The sequence below is a fragment of the Carlito syrichta genome, unplaced genomic scaffold (assembly GCF_000164805.1).
Source record: "Carlito syrichta isolate Samal-C Ts95f unplaced genomic scaffold, Tarsius_syrichta-2.0.1 Scaffold153201, whole genome shotgun sequence".
NCBI lineage: Eukaryota > Metazoa > Chordata > Mammalia > Primates > Tarsiidae > Carlito > Carlito syrichta.
Genome location: NW_007097297.1, coordinates 86,611 through 102,409, shown reverse-complemented (window position 1 = coordinate 102,409; position 15,799 = coordinate 86,611). Strand labels below are relative to the sequence as shown.

General features: G+C 54.1%; 1 protein-coding gene across 2 annotated transcripts in view; it reads left to right on the top strand.

Moving 5' to 3' along the window:
• Positions 1 to 15,799, top strand: part of TTC7A (tetratricopeptide repeat domain 7A) — a 123,662-nt gene that overhangs the window by 80,582 nt on the left and 27,281 nt on the right. For both annotated transcript variants that reach the window (XM_008050585.2, XM_021708860.1), the window contains one exon: positions 1,834 to 1,994. In XM_008050585.2, the coding sequence (XP_008048776.1) occupies positions 1,834 to 1,994 (161 nt within the window). The remainder of the gene's footprint in view (positions 1 to 1,833; positions 1,995 to 15,799) is intronic.

Here is a 15,799-nt window from a genome sequence, read left to right as displayed (position 1 = left end):
GCAGGGTGCACAGGCCGAAGGCTCTGGGTATATGCGGTGGAAGGTGAGGTGACTACCTAAATGGGCACAGAGGGCCTCTGGTAGGTCACACAGGACTGTGTAAGGAGCTACTGCAGTCATCAGGCCTGGCCAGCCTCTTTTGAAGAAGAGTGTTTACATTGATGACTGCCAGAATTCTTTTTACTCCTAAAGTGTGTGGAAACTTTTCCCAGACCCTGCTGGGGTGTGCAGGCCAGGGCACATGGTGTGGGGAGCTTTTCTCTCTGAGAGTAGTGACCTCCCGCTGAGTAAGCACCCACTGAACAGTAGGTAGGTGGAGATGCTAAGAGGGGGAACCAGAGGAGAGGAAAGGGCCATCAGTGTCTCTTGCATTCGAGGCAGCCTTGGGACCCCTCCTGGGGGGTGTTGTGCTAAGAATGGTCTTTTCAGGAAGGGGAGCTCCTTGAAATCTCCACATCCTCCCCTGACTCCAGGAATGGGTGGGGACACTTCCTGGCATGGTGGCAGGCAGCAGGCCAGTGTGTGGTCTCAGCCCTGAAACAGTCTCCTTGTAGGACACAATGGGGAGTTGATAGACCCGGTTATCCTGATACCACTTGCAGGTGGGGCCTTGGCCACAACTGCAAATTGCCAGTGCCCTCAGAGGCCAGATACGGTAGGGCGCCAGAGTCCAACCCTGCAAGGCTGGCAGGTGTTGGTGAAAGCAGTAGGAGGTGCCCTTCCCCGCTGCACCCGTCCCTCCTGGGCTCCCTGCTTGGGCTGTCAGATCAGCCCGGGCCTCCAAGAAAGGAGGCAGCAAACCCAAGCTAGTGAAACTCGGAACCCACAGTGGTCTCTGGTCTCCACCCATGGCCATGAACTCCACCACACAGAAGGAAAGCTTTCTAGAGGCCACAAACACGTCCAGACCCTCCAGGGGAGGCTCTCCTGACCCCATGTGATCTGGCCTCCTCCTCCCTGTTCGGTCTCACCTCTTTTGTGTAGAATCAGGCTTAATAATTATGTATTGAATTGAAGGCAAACACAAGATGAGAATCTGGGCAGGACCCTGTGGTACGTGTCAGAGGCCCGGTTCCCTGTCTTCCAGGCACCCACCTCTTCATGCCTCCTGGCATGTGGGCAAGCTGCACCCTCTGCCTGGAGCACCTCCTTTTTGTCACCTCTTTCTTGAGGGCAGGACTCTCCTGACCTTAATAGCAGAGGTTCAGGAAAGCGTTTCTGCTCATGACTGCCTCTCTCTGCAACTCCTATTTCTCCCCTTTGGGAAGTGCTTCCCAGCATCTGCCCCAGTCCTTCATGCTGCGTGTCAACCTGCTCCCTTGTTCCTGAAGGGACAGCAGACCCCTCCTTGCCAGGCTGTCTGGGGATGTGTTTTCTTTTTCTTTTTCTTTTTTTTTGAGTCATTATCTCACTCTGTTACCCAGACTGGAGTGCAGTGGCATGCTCATGGCCACCACAGCCTCAACCTGCTGGGCTCAGGCGATCCTTCTCGCCTCAGCCTTCCAAGTAACTGGAACCACAGGTGCACACCACCATGCCCGGCTAATTTTTTTGATTTAATGTAGAGCTCAGGTCTTGCTAAGCTGCCCAGGGTGATCTCGAACCCCTGGACTTAGGCAATCCTCTCACCTCCACCTCCCAAATCACTGGGATTACAGGTGTGAGCCACCATGCCCAGCTGGATGTGTTTTCCCACAGCAGCCTCCCTGCCCCAGCTGCCTGTGCCTCTCTTGAGTGGAACCTGGGCACCCTCCCTGCCTGGCACCCGGCACCCAAGTCCCAGGGCAGCGTGTGCCCAGGGAAAGGCACTAAGCCGGCGGGTTCTTTCGGCAGATCTCCAGTGCCATGGAGCAGCTGCAGGAAGCCCTGAAAGTGTGCAGGGATGATGCCCATGCCCTCCACCTGCTGGCATTGCTCTTCTCTGCCCAGAAGCACCACCAGCACGCCCTGGACGTCGTCAACATGGCCATCACCGAGCACCCTGAGAACTTCAAGTGAGTCCCTGGGGATATACTCCAGGTCGCGGGGAGGGTCGGCCACTGCCACAAGTGTCCATGCACACCTGCCCTGCCATGTACCAGCCGACACACAAAGCACCCACTATATGCACACACTCCTTGGTGGCGAGGGTCAGTGGACGGCCAGGTGTTCTGAGCCAGGAGGTGCCAGGTGGGGGCGCCTGTGCTGCTTCTTGCCTCCACAGGGTGGGGGCTTCATGGACCCCAAGAGGGACCGTGCTTGAACACACGTGCATGGGCTGCTTCCACCTGCCCTGGGCTCGGCTTGAGCCTGAGGAGAACCCCAACTTGTGTGACTGAATCGTAGCCCCAGGCAGCCAGCCAGGGAAGGGATTCTAACAAGGGTTGAGCTGGCTGAGGCCAAGGGAGTCATCCCCCTGCCTCCTGTTTGCCGGCAGTTGGGGACAAGGGTTATCTTCCTCCAGAGTGGTCCTGTTCCTTCACGGCCCCCTTATCCTGCATCTGCCAGACGTCCCTCTTTCAGAGTTGCACTTGGCTCAGGTGGTAGTGGGTGGGGCAGGACTAGGCCTTCCACTCCCACCTATATACAGAGGACTTCTGTCACCCACCAAGGACACTGGGAACGAAGCCATGCTGTACGACGGAGGCAAGAGAGTGCGCTGCTGTGGGCGGAAACCGGGGGATCATCTTTTATTTCTGCCCTCCTCCACCCAGGGGCAGGTGATACTGGGAGAAACAGTCAAGCCAAAAGGCTAAGAATCCTCGGGTGAGGGAAGGGGCGGCTCGACTACTCTGGGCCTGAGTGTGTATCACAGAAGAAACAGGGAACCCCCTCAGCTCGACATCAGACTCATTTTGTCAGCTAGTCGTTTTCCCAAATGAAATTGAACGTGGAGACAGTGCAAAGTGGGTGAGGGCAGCACTGTTCTGATGGAGCAGAGGAGGGGGTTTGCATCTGCTGTCTCGGGCCCCCCTTGGCCTGGCTCTAGCCAAGGAGGCCTTTCCTCTCCAGCACCTGGAGTCCCCCTGCTCAGCGTCTCTTCCCACCTCCTGAGCTGCTGCTTTCTGCCAGGCCAAAGCACCGCCCCTAGCCTGGTGTGGGAGGTCAACTCCCTTTTCTAAAATCCACAACCCGAGCTCTCTGAGGTGGGGGCAGGGAATGGGGTCTGTCCAGGGCGTGAGGTACACACTCCAGGTCCCGCTCAGCTTCCTAGACTCACCCTGGGGTGCCTCCTGCCTCCCTTCAGCCTCCATCTTCTTGGGCTCTTGGCTGGGCTGGAAAGCCGTCCTCCTCCCTGCCCTGTCCCCCACATGCCTTCCTCACCTGCTCCCCCCTCCCACCTGCACTCCAGTGCTTACTCCTTCACCAGGAGCTCTCCATTCACTGATGGTGCCTTGGGGGGGGGTGTTGCCTTGAGGTTGGTGACTCCCCCAGGAAGCCTATGGGTGGTCATCTGGGCTTCCAAGAACCCCTGGACCTGAACTGTGACATTTTGTGCATGCATGTATCCATGGAGACGGCATTCAGCAGATTCTCCGAGGGGGCCTGAGCCCCCAAAAGGTCAAAGATCTTCGTGCAGATTGTGCTGTTCGTCTGTGGGCAGGAGGATGGCTGTGCCCTGTCTCAGATCTTCCCCGGGCTATCTGTTCCCTGTCACTGTAGAGCATTGTGTGTGGAGTGTGGGGAATTCTGCATGTCCCATCCCACTTTTCCAAGTCTGCCCCTCCAGGAGCCAGAGGGGTAGAGGAAGCAGCAGCAGGTTGTCCGTGCTCGCTCAGCCACCTTAGCCCCTCACCTCCAGGACCAGAGTCCTGGCCTCTGCTGTGATCTGAGCTGGCCCCAGAAGGCTGCACAACCAAGTGGAAAAAATACAGGGCTCTAGCCCAGAGCCGTGGGAGAAAAAAGCTGTTGTTTTAAGCGCTAGTGTTCTCTCTCGCTCTCTCTCTCTCTCTCTCTCTCTCTCCCCCCTGCCCTGACTCCCGTTCCCTCTCTCTCTGTCCCTATCTCTCTCCTTTTCTCTCTCTCTCTCTCCCTCTCTCTTGCTCTCTCGCTCTCACTCTCTTGCTCTTTCTCCCCCTTCTCTCTCTGTCTCCTTTTCTCTCTCTCTCTCCATGTATATAGATATAGCTAGGGTAGGGGGCTGGGGAATCCTTCTACCACCCAGCTCTGGCAGTATGACCACTATCTCTTTGCAAATAAGCCAATACTGTTCCCCACAGATGAAATCTCAGAGAACAGAAACCCATGGATTAGCAGGAAATGTCATTGAGTCCATTACGGGTCAGGGATCGCTGAAAAATGTCATTGCTCTTCGATTGACACTGCGCCCTGCTTCCCAGCTGCTCCCTGCATTGGGGACAAGCCGTGTGTGGCTCCAGCTGTTGCCAAGGCAGTTCATTAAACAACCAGTCCAGTAAATAGCTGCAGCAAAACAACAAAAGCCAAACCCCCTTCACCCTGACCTCGTTGTCCCCAGCAAGGTCTGTATCCTAGGGGACACTTAAAGGCACCTCACGGAGGGTTGTCCCAGAGTCTAAGGCCTGTTCGAAGTGTTTCCTTTCTAAAGAAGCCATCAGGGCATGGGATCCCAGGGCTGCCTCCCTGATAGAAGAAACTGGTGGGCACCATTGGGTGTAGGCTTTGTCTGTGTCACTGCTCTGGGGAGGCCTGCCACAGGGGAGGTGGCCAGTGGGTAGATGGACCCCGTGTGAGCTGGTCCTTGTGTGAGAGCCACAAGGAGGTCCCTGATGTGTGCCACCTACAACAACTTGCTCTCCTCTCCTTGCCTCAGTTTCCTCATCTGCCAGGAGACTGACAACATCTACCCCATCTTTCTCTGCTCGCAACATCCATTATGAGACTCAGGCAAGAGAGAGTCATGCAGCCCATGGACAGCCATATGTGAGGTGGCGGCATGGAGGGGAAGCAGAGGCTGCTGCAGATGACAGCAGGCTATAACCTGGGCCCCAGAGCAGCAGTCCAGGAGGTGGAGGAGGGAGGCTGAGGCCAGGCCCTGACAGAGGCAGGCCAAGATGCTCTGGGAGGTTTTGAAGTCCCTTGGCCGCACAAGAGGTCACCCTTCCCGTACGACATCTCTAGATTCCCAGAGAAAAATCCAGCTTTTGCAGAGTTGAACTTTTAAAAAACCTTCTGAATTCAGGGATTAGAAAGCAAAGGGAAGAGGATCTTGATTTCCATGCTGTGGGCTGACCTTCAGTCCGTGGAGCTCGGGTTTAAAGAGGCAGAAACGTGATGAGGCAGAGGCGGATGGCCCTTGCAGGGACAGTGTGAACCTCGCACAGTGGGAACCAGACACCCCGAGCAGCTTCTTGAAATCCTGTGGGCTTCTGACTAAGCCCTGGACACATGTGCTGGCCGGGCTGTCCCAGGCCAGATGACCAGACAGCCAGGCCTGCAGGGGGCCTCTGGGAACAGCAGCTCCTTGCCTGGGCCAAGCCACGGCATGTGAGAGTCCCGTGCGAGCTTGGAGTGGCTTTTATGGTCCTTTCTTCTCATTTTGGGCATGGGAGGCAGCTGGGAGGCCTGGCCAGGGAGGGGCGGGAATACAGGGTCAAGGGGAACAGGCCACTGATAAGCGTCCTTCCTGAAGCCACGGGCTCCATGGGGCCATGGTTTTAGGTAACAAATTCCTTGGGCTTTAGTCAGGCTGCTTGTAGTGAAGATCACCATAGTAACCAAACAAAGTTCCTAGGCTAATGATGGGAGCTTTCCAATAACCGGCCTGTCAGTCACCGTTCCCGCCCCGGGCCTGGCAGTCGGCCAGACTGGTTTTGAAACCCCAGGCCGTGCATAGGTCGGCAGAGAAGCGAATGATTTCCCCTTCCCCTCTCCACAGTGGGCAAGGCCACCGCCTCCCACCCCCTGGGCCCCCCGTCCGTCAGGGTAGGCCCTCTTGGGAGTTTCTGCTGGCCCAGCATTGGTCCTGGGGGACTTAGAAAGACCTGGTGGGGGGTTTGTTGGAGTCCCTCCCCAGCCAAGGAACAATATGGCCCTCTCGACAAGCCAGAGCACGCATGAGTAAACAAATGGAACTGTGCGGGGCCGTCTGCCCCAGGAAACCTGGACTGTTTTGGAAAATGTTTGTGTTGATAACTAGGCGTTAGCTGGGACCATACCTTGGCCGAATCCAACTGGAGCCAAAGTTGTACCTCAAGGGCACCTCTATGATCTACCTGGCCTGCCTCACCTTTTTTTTCAGGTTGCATGTGTGACATATTTCTAGTGGTGCCCAGCACTGAGCAGAAGGGGTCAAAGTCCCCGGGCTTCTGTGAATATTTCTGACTTCAACTCAGTGTGTTCATTTAGTTGTTCTTATTAAGGACTTGTGGTACATCAAAAGGATGCCTAGAATACCAACCCCCCAGCGAGGGGGGTTGGAATCAAAGGTATTAACACAAACATAGTTTATCACTCTGCTGGGTTCATTGAACACATTTGGCTGCCACAGCCCCTGAGGAGGACACCAGCCACGGGGTGGGGGTGAGCTCCCAGGCCATGTGGCCAAGGGAAGTGTTAAGCCTGTCATAATCGCTGGCCGCTTTGGGTATGTCCCTAAAGGTCAGTTCCTCATCAGCTAAGCTGGGTTGACAGTCAGCATTTCCCTTCAATGCCTGTCCAGTGAGAAGCTCTGTGATCTCGCTCTGGGCAACATGTAGAGGTTGTGAGTTGTGGTCTTCAGTCTCCAGTTAGGGGTCTGCTTGCATTCCCATTGTGGGGTCATGGGTTTAGGGAAGAGAGGAAGGAAAGGAAGGAGGAAGGAGCCCAGGTATTTGTGAGTTTTTCCGAAAGGAATTCTTCATTTGTCTTCAAAGGTGGTCTTCGACCTTTGCTTCTTTTTTTTTTGAGTTGGAGTCTTGCTCTGTCACCCAGACTGGAATGCAGTGGCCACTCTCGGCCACCGCAGCCTTGACCTGCTGGGCGATCCTTCCGCCTCAACCTTCCAAGTAGCTGGAACTACAGGCGTGAGCTGCCACGCCCGGCTAATTTTTGACATTGTATAGATGTCTCGCCAAGTTGCCCAGGCGGGTCTCAAACCCGCGGGCTCAGGCAATCCACTCACCTCAGCCTCCCAAAGCACTGGGATTACAGGCTGAGCCACCGAGCCCTGCTGACCTTTGCTTCTTGATACGCATTGGGTGATTTCCCTGCTTAAACAACTGAGGCACTGTAGCCTGGGGCACATGAGTTGGTCCCTGTAGAGGGTTGGTCCAGCCCAGAGAAAAAGTCCTTCTAGAAGCCTCTGGGAGGAGGCCCAGGCCCAGGAAGCAGGCCTCCCTCTGTAGTGGGAGGTCTTCAGATCCCTGAGGGTCTGCTCACTCACTGGTAGAGAGGCCTAGGCGTTTGCTTCTTGTGTCTCACATCGGGCTGGGACCTACCTTTGTTCTTCTACCTAAGGGCCTTCTTCCAACCCAGTTAAGAGAAGGCTCTGTGCCACTTACATTTAAGTCTTTCAAGGTCATGAATTCATGTCTGGAGAGTCCAGGTAACTGGAGGTGGCTGTATAGTGAGGTAAGCCAAGGCTGAAGTTGTGTCAGTCATCAGTGCCCAGAACACAGATAAGAGAGCCTTGCCCCACAGAAGCCAGCCAAGGGCATGCCTGTGGGTACAAATGAGCCTGTGGCTGCAGGCAGCTGGGGGGACGGGGCAAGGAGAACGACTGTTCACCAGGTGGAGCGGTCTTCAAGGAGAGCTCACTCCAGGAAGCAGGAGCTTTCTGGCTGTTGATTTTTAAAGCTTTAAAGTCAAATGACATTCAATGAATCCATTAAGAGGTGGAAGATCCCCCATGAACTTGAATCCCAGCACTTGGGGAGGCCGAGGCAAGGCGGGAGGATTACTTGAGCTCAAGAGTTTGAGACCAGCCTGGGCAAAATAGCGAGACCTCCTCTCGACGAAAAGTTATCTGGGCATGCTGTTGCGTGCATATTTGTAGCCCCAACCATTCAGGAGGCTAAGCAGAAGGATTTCCTGAGCCCCGGAAGTTGAGGCTGCAGTGACCCATGATCATGCCACTGCACTCCAGCCTGGACAACAGGGTGAGAACCTAAGTCAAAAAAAAAAAAAAAAAAGGTGAGAGGACATGTGTCAATGTAATCCTCCAGACCCAAGGAAAAATAACTGGGTTAGGAGGAGCTGCCCCAAAGGGTACCTTCCATGTTGGGATTAGTCTCTGGGAAGGTAATAAAACTGAGACTGACTGTGGCCTCCTCTTTTGAGGGAGGCCATTCCTGTCCAAGTCTCTTTAAAAATCACATCCTCACAGAGCATATGTGAATTTCATTAGCTAATTGCCCTGGTGGGGTCTTTTCCAGAGCTACAGAATTTGGAGTCCGGGAGACCTGTGTAGCTCAGGTCAAGGTTAGGGTGATTACTTCTGGATGGGCTGAGGGGCCGACTGGCTTCAGCTCAGAGAGGGTGTGCTGGTTCAGGTTGATCTCCCCACCCCCACACGCTCCCACCTACTCCAGGCCTTTGTCCCTGCTCTCTCAGCCCTGCAGGGCACTCACCTGAACTCCTTGACATCCAAATCCTACTAGTCCTCCCCATGTCTTCTTTGTACTTTGCCCTTGAAATCCCTGCACTTCAAAGCTGAACCACTCCATTGACAGCCTGATTCTTTTATTTTGTGGTTTCCTAATTGCCTTGGAGATATTATTGTTTGAGTTTGGAAACCCCTCTGGGGCAGAGACTGGCCTCTCTTCAGCCTGATAGGGATGATAGGGAACCCCCACCCCACTGGGTACCCATGCCAGTGGACATGCAGAATGTGGGAGCTGTTTTGTTCTCTGGAAGGAAGGGAACACTTAGGCATCTCACAGTCATGGAGGGCTCTTACCTTCCTTGCCCTGTGTTGTTGTTTTGGTGTGATTTGTTTTATTTTCTGGTCTTTACCACACTTCTATTTTATTTTATTTATTTTTTTTATTTATTGTTTTTTTGAGTTGGAGTCTCACTCTGTCACCCAGACTGGAGTGCAGTGGCACGCTCCTGGGCACCACAGCCTCGACCTGCTGGGCTCTGGCGATCCTTCCGCCTCAGCCTTCCGAGTAGCTGGGACTACAGGCACGCGCTACCACACCCGGCTCATTTTGATTTATTGTAGAGATGATGTCTCGCCAAGTTGACCAGGCGGGTCTCGAACCTGGCAATCCACTCACCTCAGCCTCCCAAAGGCGCACACTCCTATTTTAAAGTTGAAGGAAGTTAGATGATATCTCAAGCCTGTAATCCCAGCATTTTGGGGGTGGCGAGAGCCTTACCTGAGTCCAGGGGTTCAAGACCATCATCGGCAACTTGGCGAGACCTCGTCTCTACAATAAATCAAAAAATTAGCGGGACATGGTGGCACACTCCTGTAAGTTCCAGCTACTTGGAAGGCTGAGGCAGAAGTATCGCCTGAGCCCAGCAGGTTGAGGCTGTGGTAGCCGTGAGCCTGGGCAACAGAGTGAGACTTAAACAATGACAAAAAAGGTCAAGTCGCTGAGGTGTGGCAGAGCAGGGGCCAAAACCCATGTCAGCTGATCGGCAGGACAACCCCAGGGTGCTTGAACCCCAAGAGTTTCAATAATAATAACAGCAGCTGTGCACCCTGCACCCCTCTGGTGGGCACTGTTCCCTGTCACCAATCCTAGGAGGGATTCATTCCCATTTTACAGATGAGGAAAGGCACTGAAGAGCTAAGGAGGCACCTGCATCTCCTAGGGTCTAGGTAAATAAAAATGAGAGGTTGGGTGACATGCACTGAACCCTTTATGAAGTGCCAGCCCCAGCTGGGCCATTGTTTTCACACAGCAATCCTCAAGGCAAATAGACACTGACATTCCCATTTTACAGATAAGAAACTGAGGCTCTGAGCAGTTAAAGTGACATGCCCAAGCTCACACGGCTACAAGAAAGGACACTTGGGTCATCAAACCTGGACTCTGCTGGTCACCACTGAGTCTGACTCTGTGCGGCCTGGAGGGGCCCCATTTCCTGCCCGTCCCATGCTGGGTGCAGCAGGCTCTGGCTGAGGAGTTAGACTTTCCAGAGGCGTGGCCGCCTGACTCAGAGACTAGCCTGCTTTTTCACTCAATTATGTGTTTTCTGTAAAAATAGAACTCTTCATTAAAACAGCCCTGCACAGCCATCAGTGGGAATTACTAATTACTGTCCTTTAAAGAGAGAACGCCCCCCTCCACCACACCTGCGGCCATCTCCCACCCTGCCATGGAAGGCGCTCAGGAGGGCGAGGAGCCATCAGGATCAGCAGGGGCCGCCAGGGCTGGGTGGGCCAACACACAGGGGACTAGTAGGACCAGGAAGAATGGAGAGTTCCAGAGGATGCCCTGCAGCTTCATGGCCTTGGGGATCCTGGGAACACCCACAGCTGTCCAGGCCTTGGTGAGTCCTTGTGACTCAACTCCCCTCTTCGTTCTTCAGCAAAGATGTGTTGAGTGATCATCCTAGGGCAGGCACTGGGCATACAAAGATAAAGGAGGCCTGGACCCTGCCCAGAGGAAGGCAGAATCTCAGAGGAAGACAGGCTTGAGAACAGCAAAACTGTCTGAGAGTATGGCAGCTCATCTTTCTTGAGGGGTCACTGTGTGCCAGGCACAGGCTCCGTGTCCCTTAGTCCTCCCACCAGTCTTCCTGGGCAATACTAGGACCGTCCTGCTTTGCAGATGAATAGGCAGGATCAGAGAGGTTAAGGCAAGTCTAGTGAGCAGCAGAGCCTGGTAGTATACCTGCATTATCTGATGCCAAAGGCTGTGTTTCAACACGGGTTCTCCCTTTTGACAGGGAGTGAGCCAGGGGCCAGAGGTGGCTCCCTTGGGTACACACAGCGTTTAAGTGTCCATGGCAGGTGCTGCTTCCAGGAACACAGAAGTAAAAATGTGAATCCATCGAGCTTGCTGCCCATGTGACTGTGTCTTCCCTGCAGCTCCGCTCTGCCTATATCCCCCACCAGCGAGGGGACACAGTTGGGAGGAGCGGAGGATGGGAGCCCCCAGGTAAGGGAATGAACATGATGACCTCTGACCCCAGGACAGTGCTGGTTTAGTTAGAGGCATCACAAAAATATCCCCTGTGTATGAAATAATTCTTTTTTTAGCAAAAAGTTTTTGGAAAAGCCATACTCACTCAGGTCTGAGGGGGCGCGCGATAAGATCTTTTCTCTTTATAGCAGTGAGAAGAAAAATTGTTTGTCTTTGCCTCCAGTGGGAACAACTCCAAGTCTTAATCCTTTTGAGGAATAATTAGCAGTTCTGAGCCTGCCCAGGATTTCAGGCCAGGCTCGGCCAGGAAGAAAGGGAGAGAGAAGAGGCAGAAGCCAGCATCCTCCTGGGAGCCTCTGTCATCAGCCCCAGGCTGGAACAGTTGGGGAGACAGCAAAGCTGGTGGCCTGTGGCACAGCCATTATATAGCAGGGAACAGAGTTGCCAACCTCACTGGTTTCTATCTTCCTCCACAGGAGCAGGGCTGGCCCAGACAGGCCCCATGAGCTGAGATGTCTTATGATTCTGCAGGGGGTGGTTCTGTCAGGTCAGCTGAACTCCTGTCTGTGCCCCTGGGTGCTGGGTCTTGGGATTGGGTGATGCAGGAGGTGGCACATCTCTGCCCTTGACCAGAACGGCTGCCGAAGGCTCTGGCAGCATCCTCAGGAGAGTGTGCATGCTTAGAGGGGGGCTTCTCTCCACAATGGGGCTCCCTACCAGGACCAGGGCACACATGTAGGTCCTGATGGTAAGGAGTGTAACTGACCAGGCCGGGAGGCTCAGGGCCTTTCTGGGGACCTCCAGAGGCACCTGGCCCGGACGCCTGCCTCTCGGGGTCTAGCAGGCCTGCGCTTGCAGGGCGGAAGCCCCTTCCCCGTGTGCTGGAGAGCTGGCCGCATCTGCTGCCCATGGTCATCACAATGCAACCTGGCAGGCATCCCATGGAGCAGGTGACTTCACTCCTATTTTCAGGTGTGGAACCTGCAGCATGCTCAGCTGGGTGACAACCCAGCCGGGACTTCGGCTCAGGTTTCTGACTCCTGGGCCAGTGTTTGTTCACTCTGAGTGACATCACCACACAGGGTTTGAGGACAGTGCTGTGGCCATTGCTCCCCTGGAATGGCTTTTGTCAGAGTGCCCGGAAAATGAAAGGCTGCTAGATTCTAGCATTCAGGCATTCCTGCCTTAGAGACGCTTGTCAGTTATACTTTGGTTTTGCCTGGTGACTGTCCCCTGGGATACGAGCCCCCCAGGTGGAAGGAGTCAGACCTGTATGCATTACCCGAGTCCACCGTCCCGCCCCAGGTCCTGCTGTCAATGTGGAGTAGAACTTTGCGCCTGTACGGTTTGAAATGGTATTGGCCGGCACTTTGCTTGTCAGCTGTGTGAGTCCGGTGTACATCACAGCTCTGAGGGATCAAGTGACGGACTTGAGGACGAAGCAGACGCCACGTGCTCAGTACTGTGCCAGGCGCCCAGGACGGGAGGTGGGGCCCTGTCCTGTGGGTACTTGCTGTCCAGACGGGGACGCATGCTGGGGCACAGGAAAAGATAAATGGTGGCTTGACCATCTGTAGGCAGGACTGGCCGCCGACTGTTTCTAGAATGCCTGACTTTTAAAAGCGCCTGATGAGTTTATCTTTATCATTAAGCTCTTATGCTTGGCTAGCAAAAAAGATTCCATAAATAAAGTAGGGAAGGGGAGAATGCCTTCCTTCCACACTTCTGGGTTCCTCGGCTGGGCTGCAGATTAAATGGACATAAAACAAATGAACAGGAGGAAAACCATATTTAACCATACCTGTGCATGGGAGTCCCACAAAATGAGATTCCAAGAAGGACCATATGACTGGAACTTAATGACTTCCTGAGCTATGGGAAGGAGTGGGGATTCGGGCTGCGGGGCTGTGGGTGGGGGGCGGTTGGTGGTAAGGGAGACAGGTTGTGGGAGGGCAAGCTAGCAAGCGACAGAAATGTATGGTGAATAAAGGTCGCCTTGCTATGCAGATAGAAGTGGCTCCGGTGAGGAAAGCTGGCAGGAGCAGCCCTCTTCCTGTTAGAGACCTTTACTCATGTAGATTTCTCTTAGAAATGGATCTTTCTTTTACAAAAGGGCAGCTTTTCAGAGCTACTCCTGTGCCTGCAGTTTCTCGGAATAACCAGCTCAAAATATGCCAAAGTATATTTTGGGGTGGCATATTCTGGTTTCCTGCAGTCATATATTTTGGGGTGGCATGTCCTGAGCCCCGAATATATATATATATATGTGTGTAAAATGAAATTAAGTGCGAACTGAACACAGTGCCAGACGTTCAGAGACTGACAGGGTGGTCATGTAGGGGCTTTTTGGAGGAGAACTGGAGCTATGGGATTGAAACCGTTTTGGGGGTTTTTTTGGGGGGGCTTGAGCTGGAGTCTCACTGTCCCCCAGGTTGGAGTGCAGTAGCATGCTCACTGCTACAGCATCCTTGACCTGCTGGACTCAGGCAATTCTTCCAGCTCAGCCTCTTGAGTAACTGGGACTATAGGTGCATACCACCACGCCCAGCCAATTTTTTTGATTTATTGTAGAGATGAGGTCTCACCAAGTTACCCAGGCTGGTCCCGAACCCCTGGACTCAGTCAATTATCTTGTCTCTGCCTCCCAGAATGCTGGGATTACAGACGTGAGCTACTGCAACCGTCGGAAATAGTTTTGTTTTTTTTTAAGCATCAGAATCCTTTAATCAAGCGATGTTTTAGACTCATTCAGTATATAAGGCAGGTAAGCAAAGTGAGAGGAGCCCAAACTTGCCCACTCTGTCCTGGGGAGCAATATCCTCTCCCAGGAAGCACAGCATTCTGATGGGGCTTTGGCCTCAGCTCTGTCTCCCCCTGGTTGTGAGGGACCCAAAATATGGCCCACCAGCCATGACGGCACTCCAGGACTCCCTGAGGCTTTCTGAAGAACTGGGCCAAGAGCGTGTGGGTGGGGGGACAGCAGCCACCCATTCCCGTGGGTGGGATGGGAGGAGGGGCATGCTTCTTAGAAGAGCAGCTGAGTTGTGCCCTCAGAGGGAGTGGAGTTGCTTGCTAATCCCTGTTGCAAGCAGGGGAGAGTTTAGCAGTGAATTAGAGGCAAGCCAGCAGGGATGCCGATAACCACATCCTGACATAGTGAAGGCAGCCCTGGGGGGGAGTGTGTGCAGCCCCCAAGGGCACACACAGAGAAAGTCAGAGGGTGACATCTGGCGAGGAGCTGGCCCGATGTTGGAGGGGGAAGGGCAAGTCTCCAAAGCACAGTGAGTCTAGGAGCCTGTCCCGAGGTCCAGGGAGCTGCTAATACCCATGTGATCAGTGCACGAGCATCCAAGGTCACAGGGAGGGTGGCAGGAATGGAGGGCGGAGGCCACGCAGAGGCGTTTGGGCTGAAGGCGTGGACAGTCAGGCTGGGCGCTTTGTGGAGGAAGATCCCACTGGCAGCTGCACTATCAGACCCAGGAAATCTCAGCAGCTCATCTGGAACCTCCCAGGATCCGGGAGTGAAGGATCCGGCCCGAGAGTTTCTGGAGCTGTTGGAGCACTTGCCCCAGTCCAGAAAGGATGTGGTCAGGTCGAGAAATTCCGCTCCAGCCACTCATACTGATGGAATGTCAGCAGCCGCGAAGACACAGCCTGTGTTGGTCGAAGTGACTGCGGTGCCAGCTCAGCTTTCGGCCACTTGTGTTCCAGGCACATGATGTGGTCAGGCCTGCCCTGGGTCCATCCTGGCCCTTGGGGACGCAGGGAGCAAGAAAGGGGCTCTGGCAGCCAGAAAAGAAGTCTGCCAAGAGCCTGGGACCACTGCAGAACTGGCCTGCCCAAGGAGCTGTCCCAGGGACCAGCCACCCCAGGGGACTCTTGTGGCTTGAGGGGTGGGACTTCCCACTTCTGCTCTAACCAGCTTCTCCCTCCACACCCCAGACTTTGCCTCTCTCCCCCACTCCCCGCCAAATCCCACCCCACTCTGCTTTTCATCAAACACCGGCTCTAGTGAGACCCCATCTCTCTTCTAATGCAGCACCTGGTTCCCCGGGCAATGTGTCATTGACAGGTCTCTAATTGTTACCTTGAAGGCACACTTTGTGTTTTCTCCTTTATCTTCCCAAAGCGGAGGCTCTTAATAGTGGAGTGTTGGACCTTTTGCAAATCTGGGGAAGGAGAATACAGGTGGCAGGACCAGTTCTCCCCAGCAGCTGCCTACAGAGGTTGTTTCTGCTTAGGGGTGTGCCCAGGCCTGTGCAGTCCATGCTGGGGGACCCTGGCTTCTGTACTTGGGACCTGATAGGCCAGCTGAGTGGTCATTAGTTATGTTCCAAGAAGGGTTCAGGATGTCCTAAGAGTTGGGAGAGGTGGGATTTAAAACCAGGCTTGGGGTGGATGAAAATGGACCAGAGGGGCCAAGTCAGGGGGGCAGTCTATGTGCAGGGGCAGGAAAGGCATTTTTGAGGAAAAGTGAAGAAGAAAAATAATACTTGTCCGACCTGGATGCGATGGCACACACCTGTAGTCCCGCTACTTGGGAGGCTAAGGCAGGAGTATTGCTTGAGCCCAGGAGTTTGTGACCAGCCTGGGCAACATAGCAAGACCCCGTCTCTAAAAATAATAGCCCAGTGCAATGGCTCATGCCTGTAATCCCAATATCTAAGGAGGCGGAGGCAAGACGATTGCCTGAGTCCAGGGGTTCTCTCTACAATAAAAAAATAAAATAATTTTTTTTTTGAGTTGGAGTCTCACTCCATCACCCAGACTGGAGTGCAGTGGCATGCTCCCGGCCACTACAGCCTCGACCTGCTGGGCTC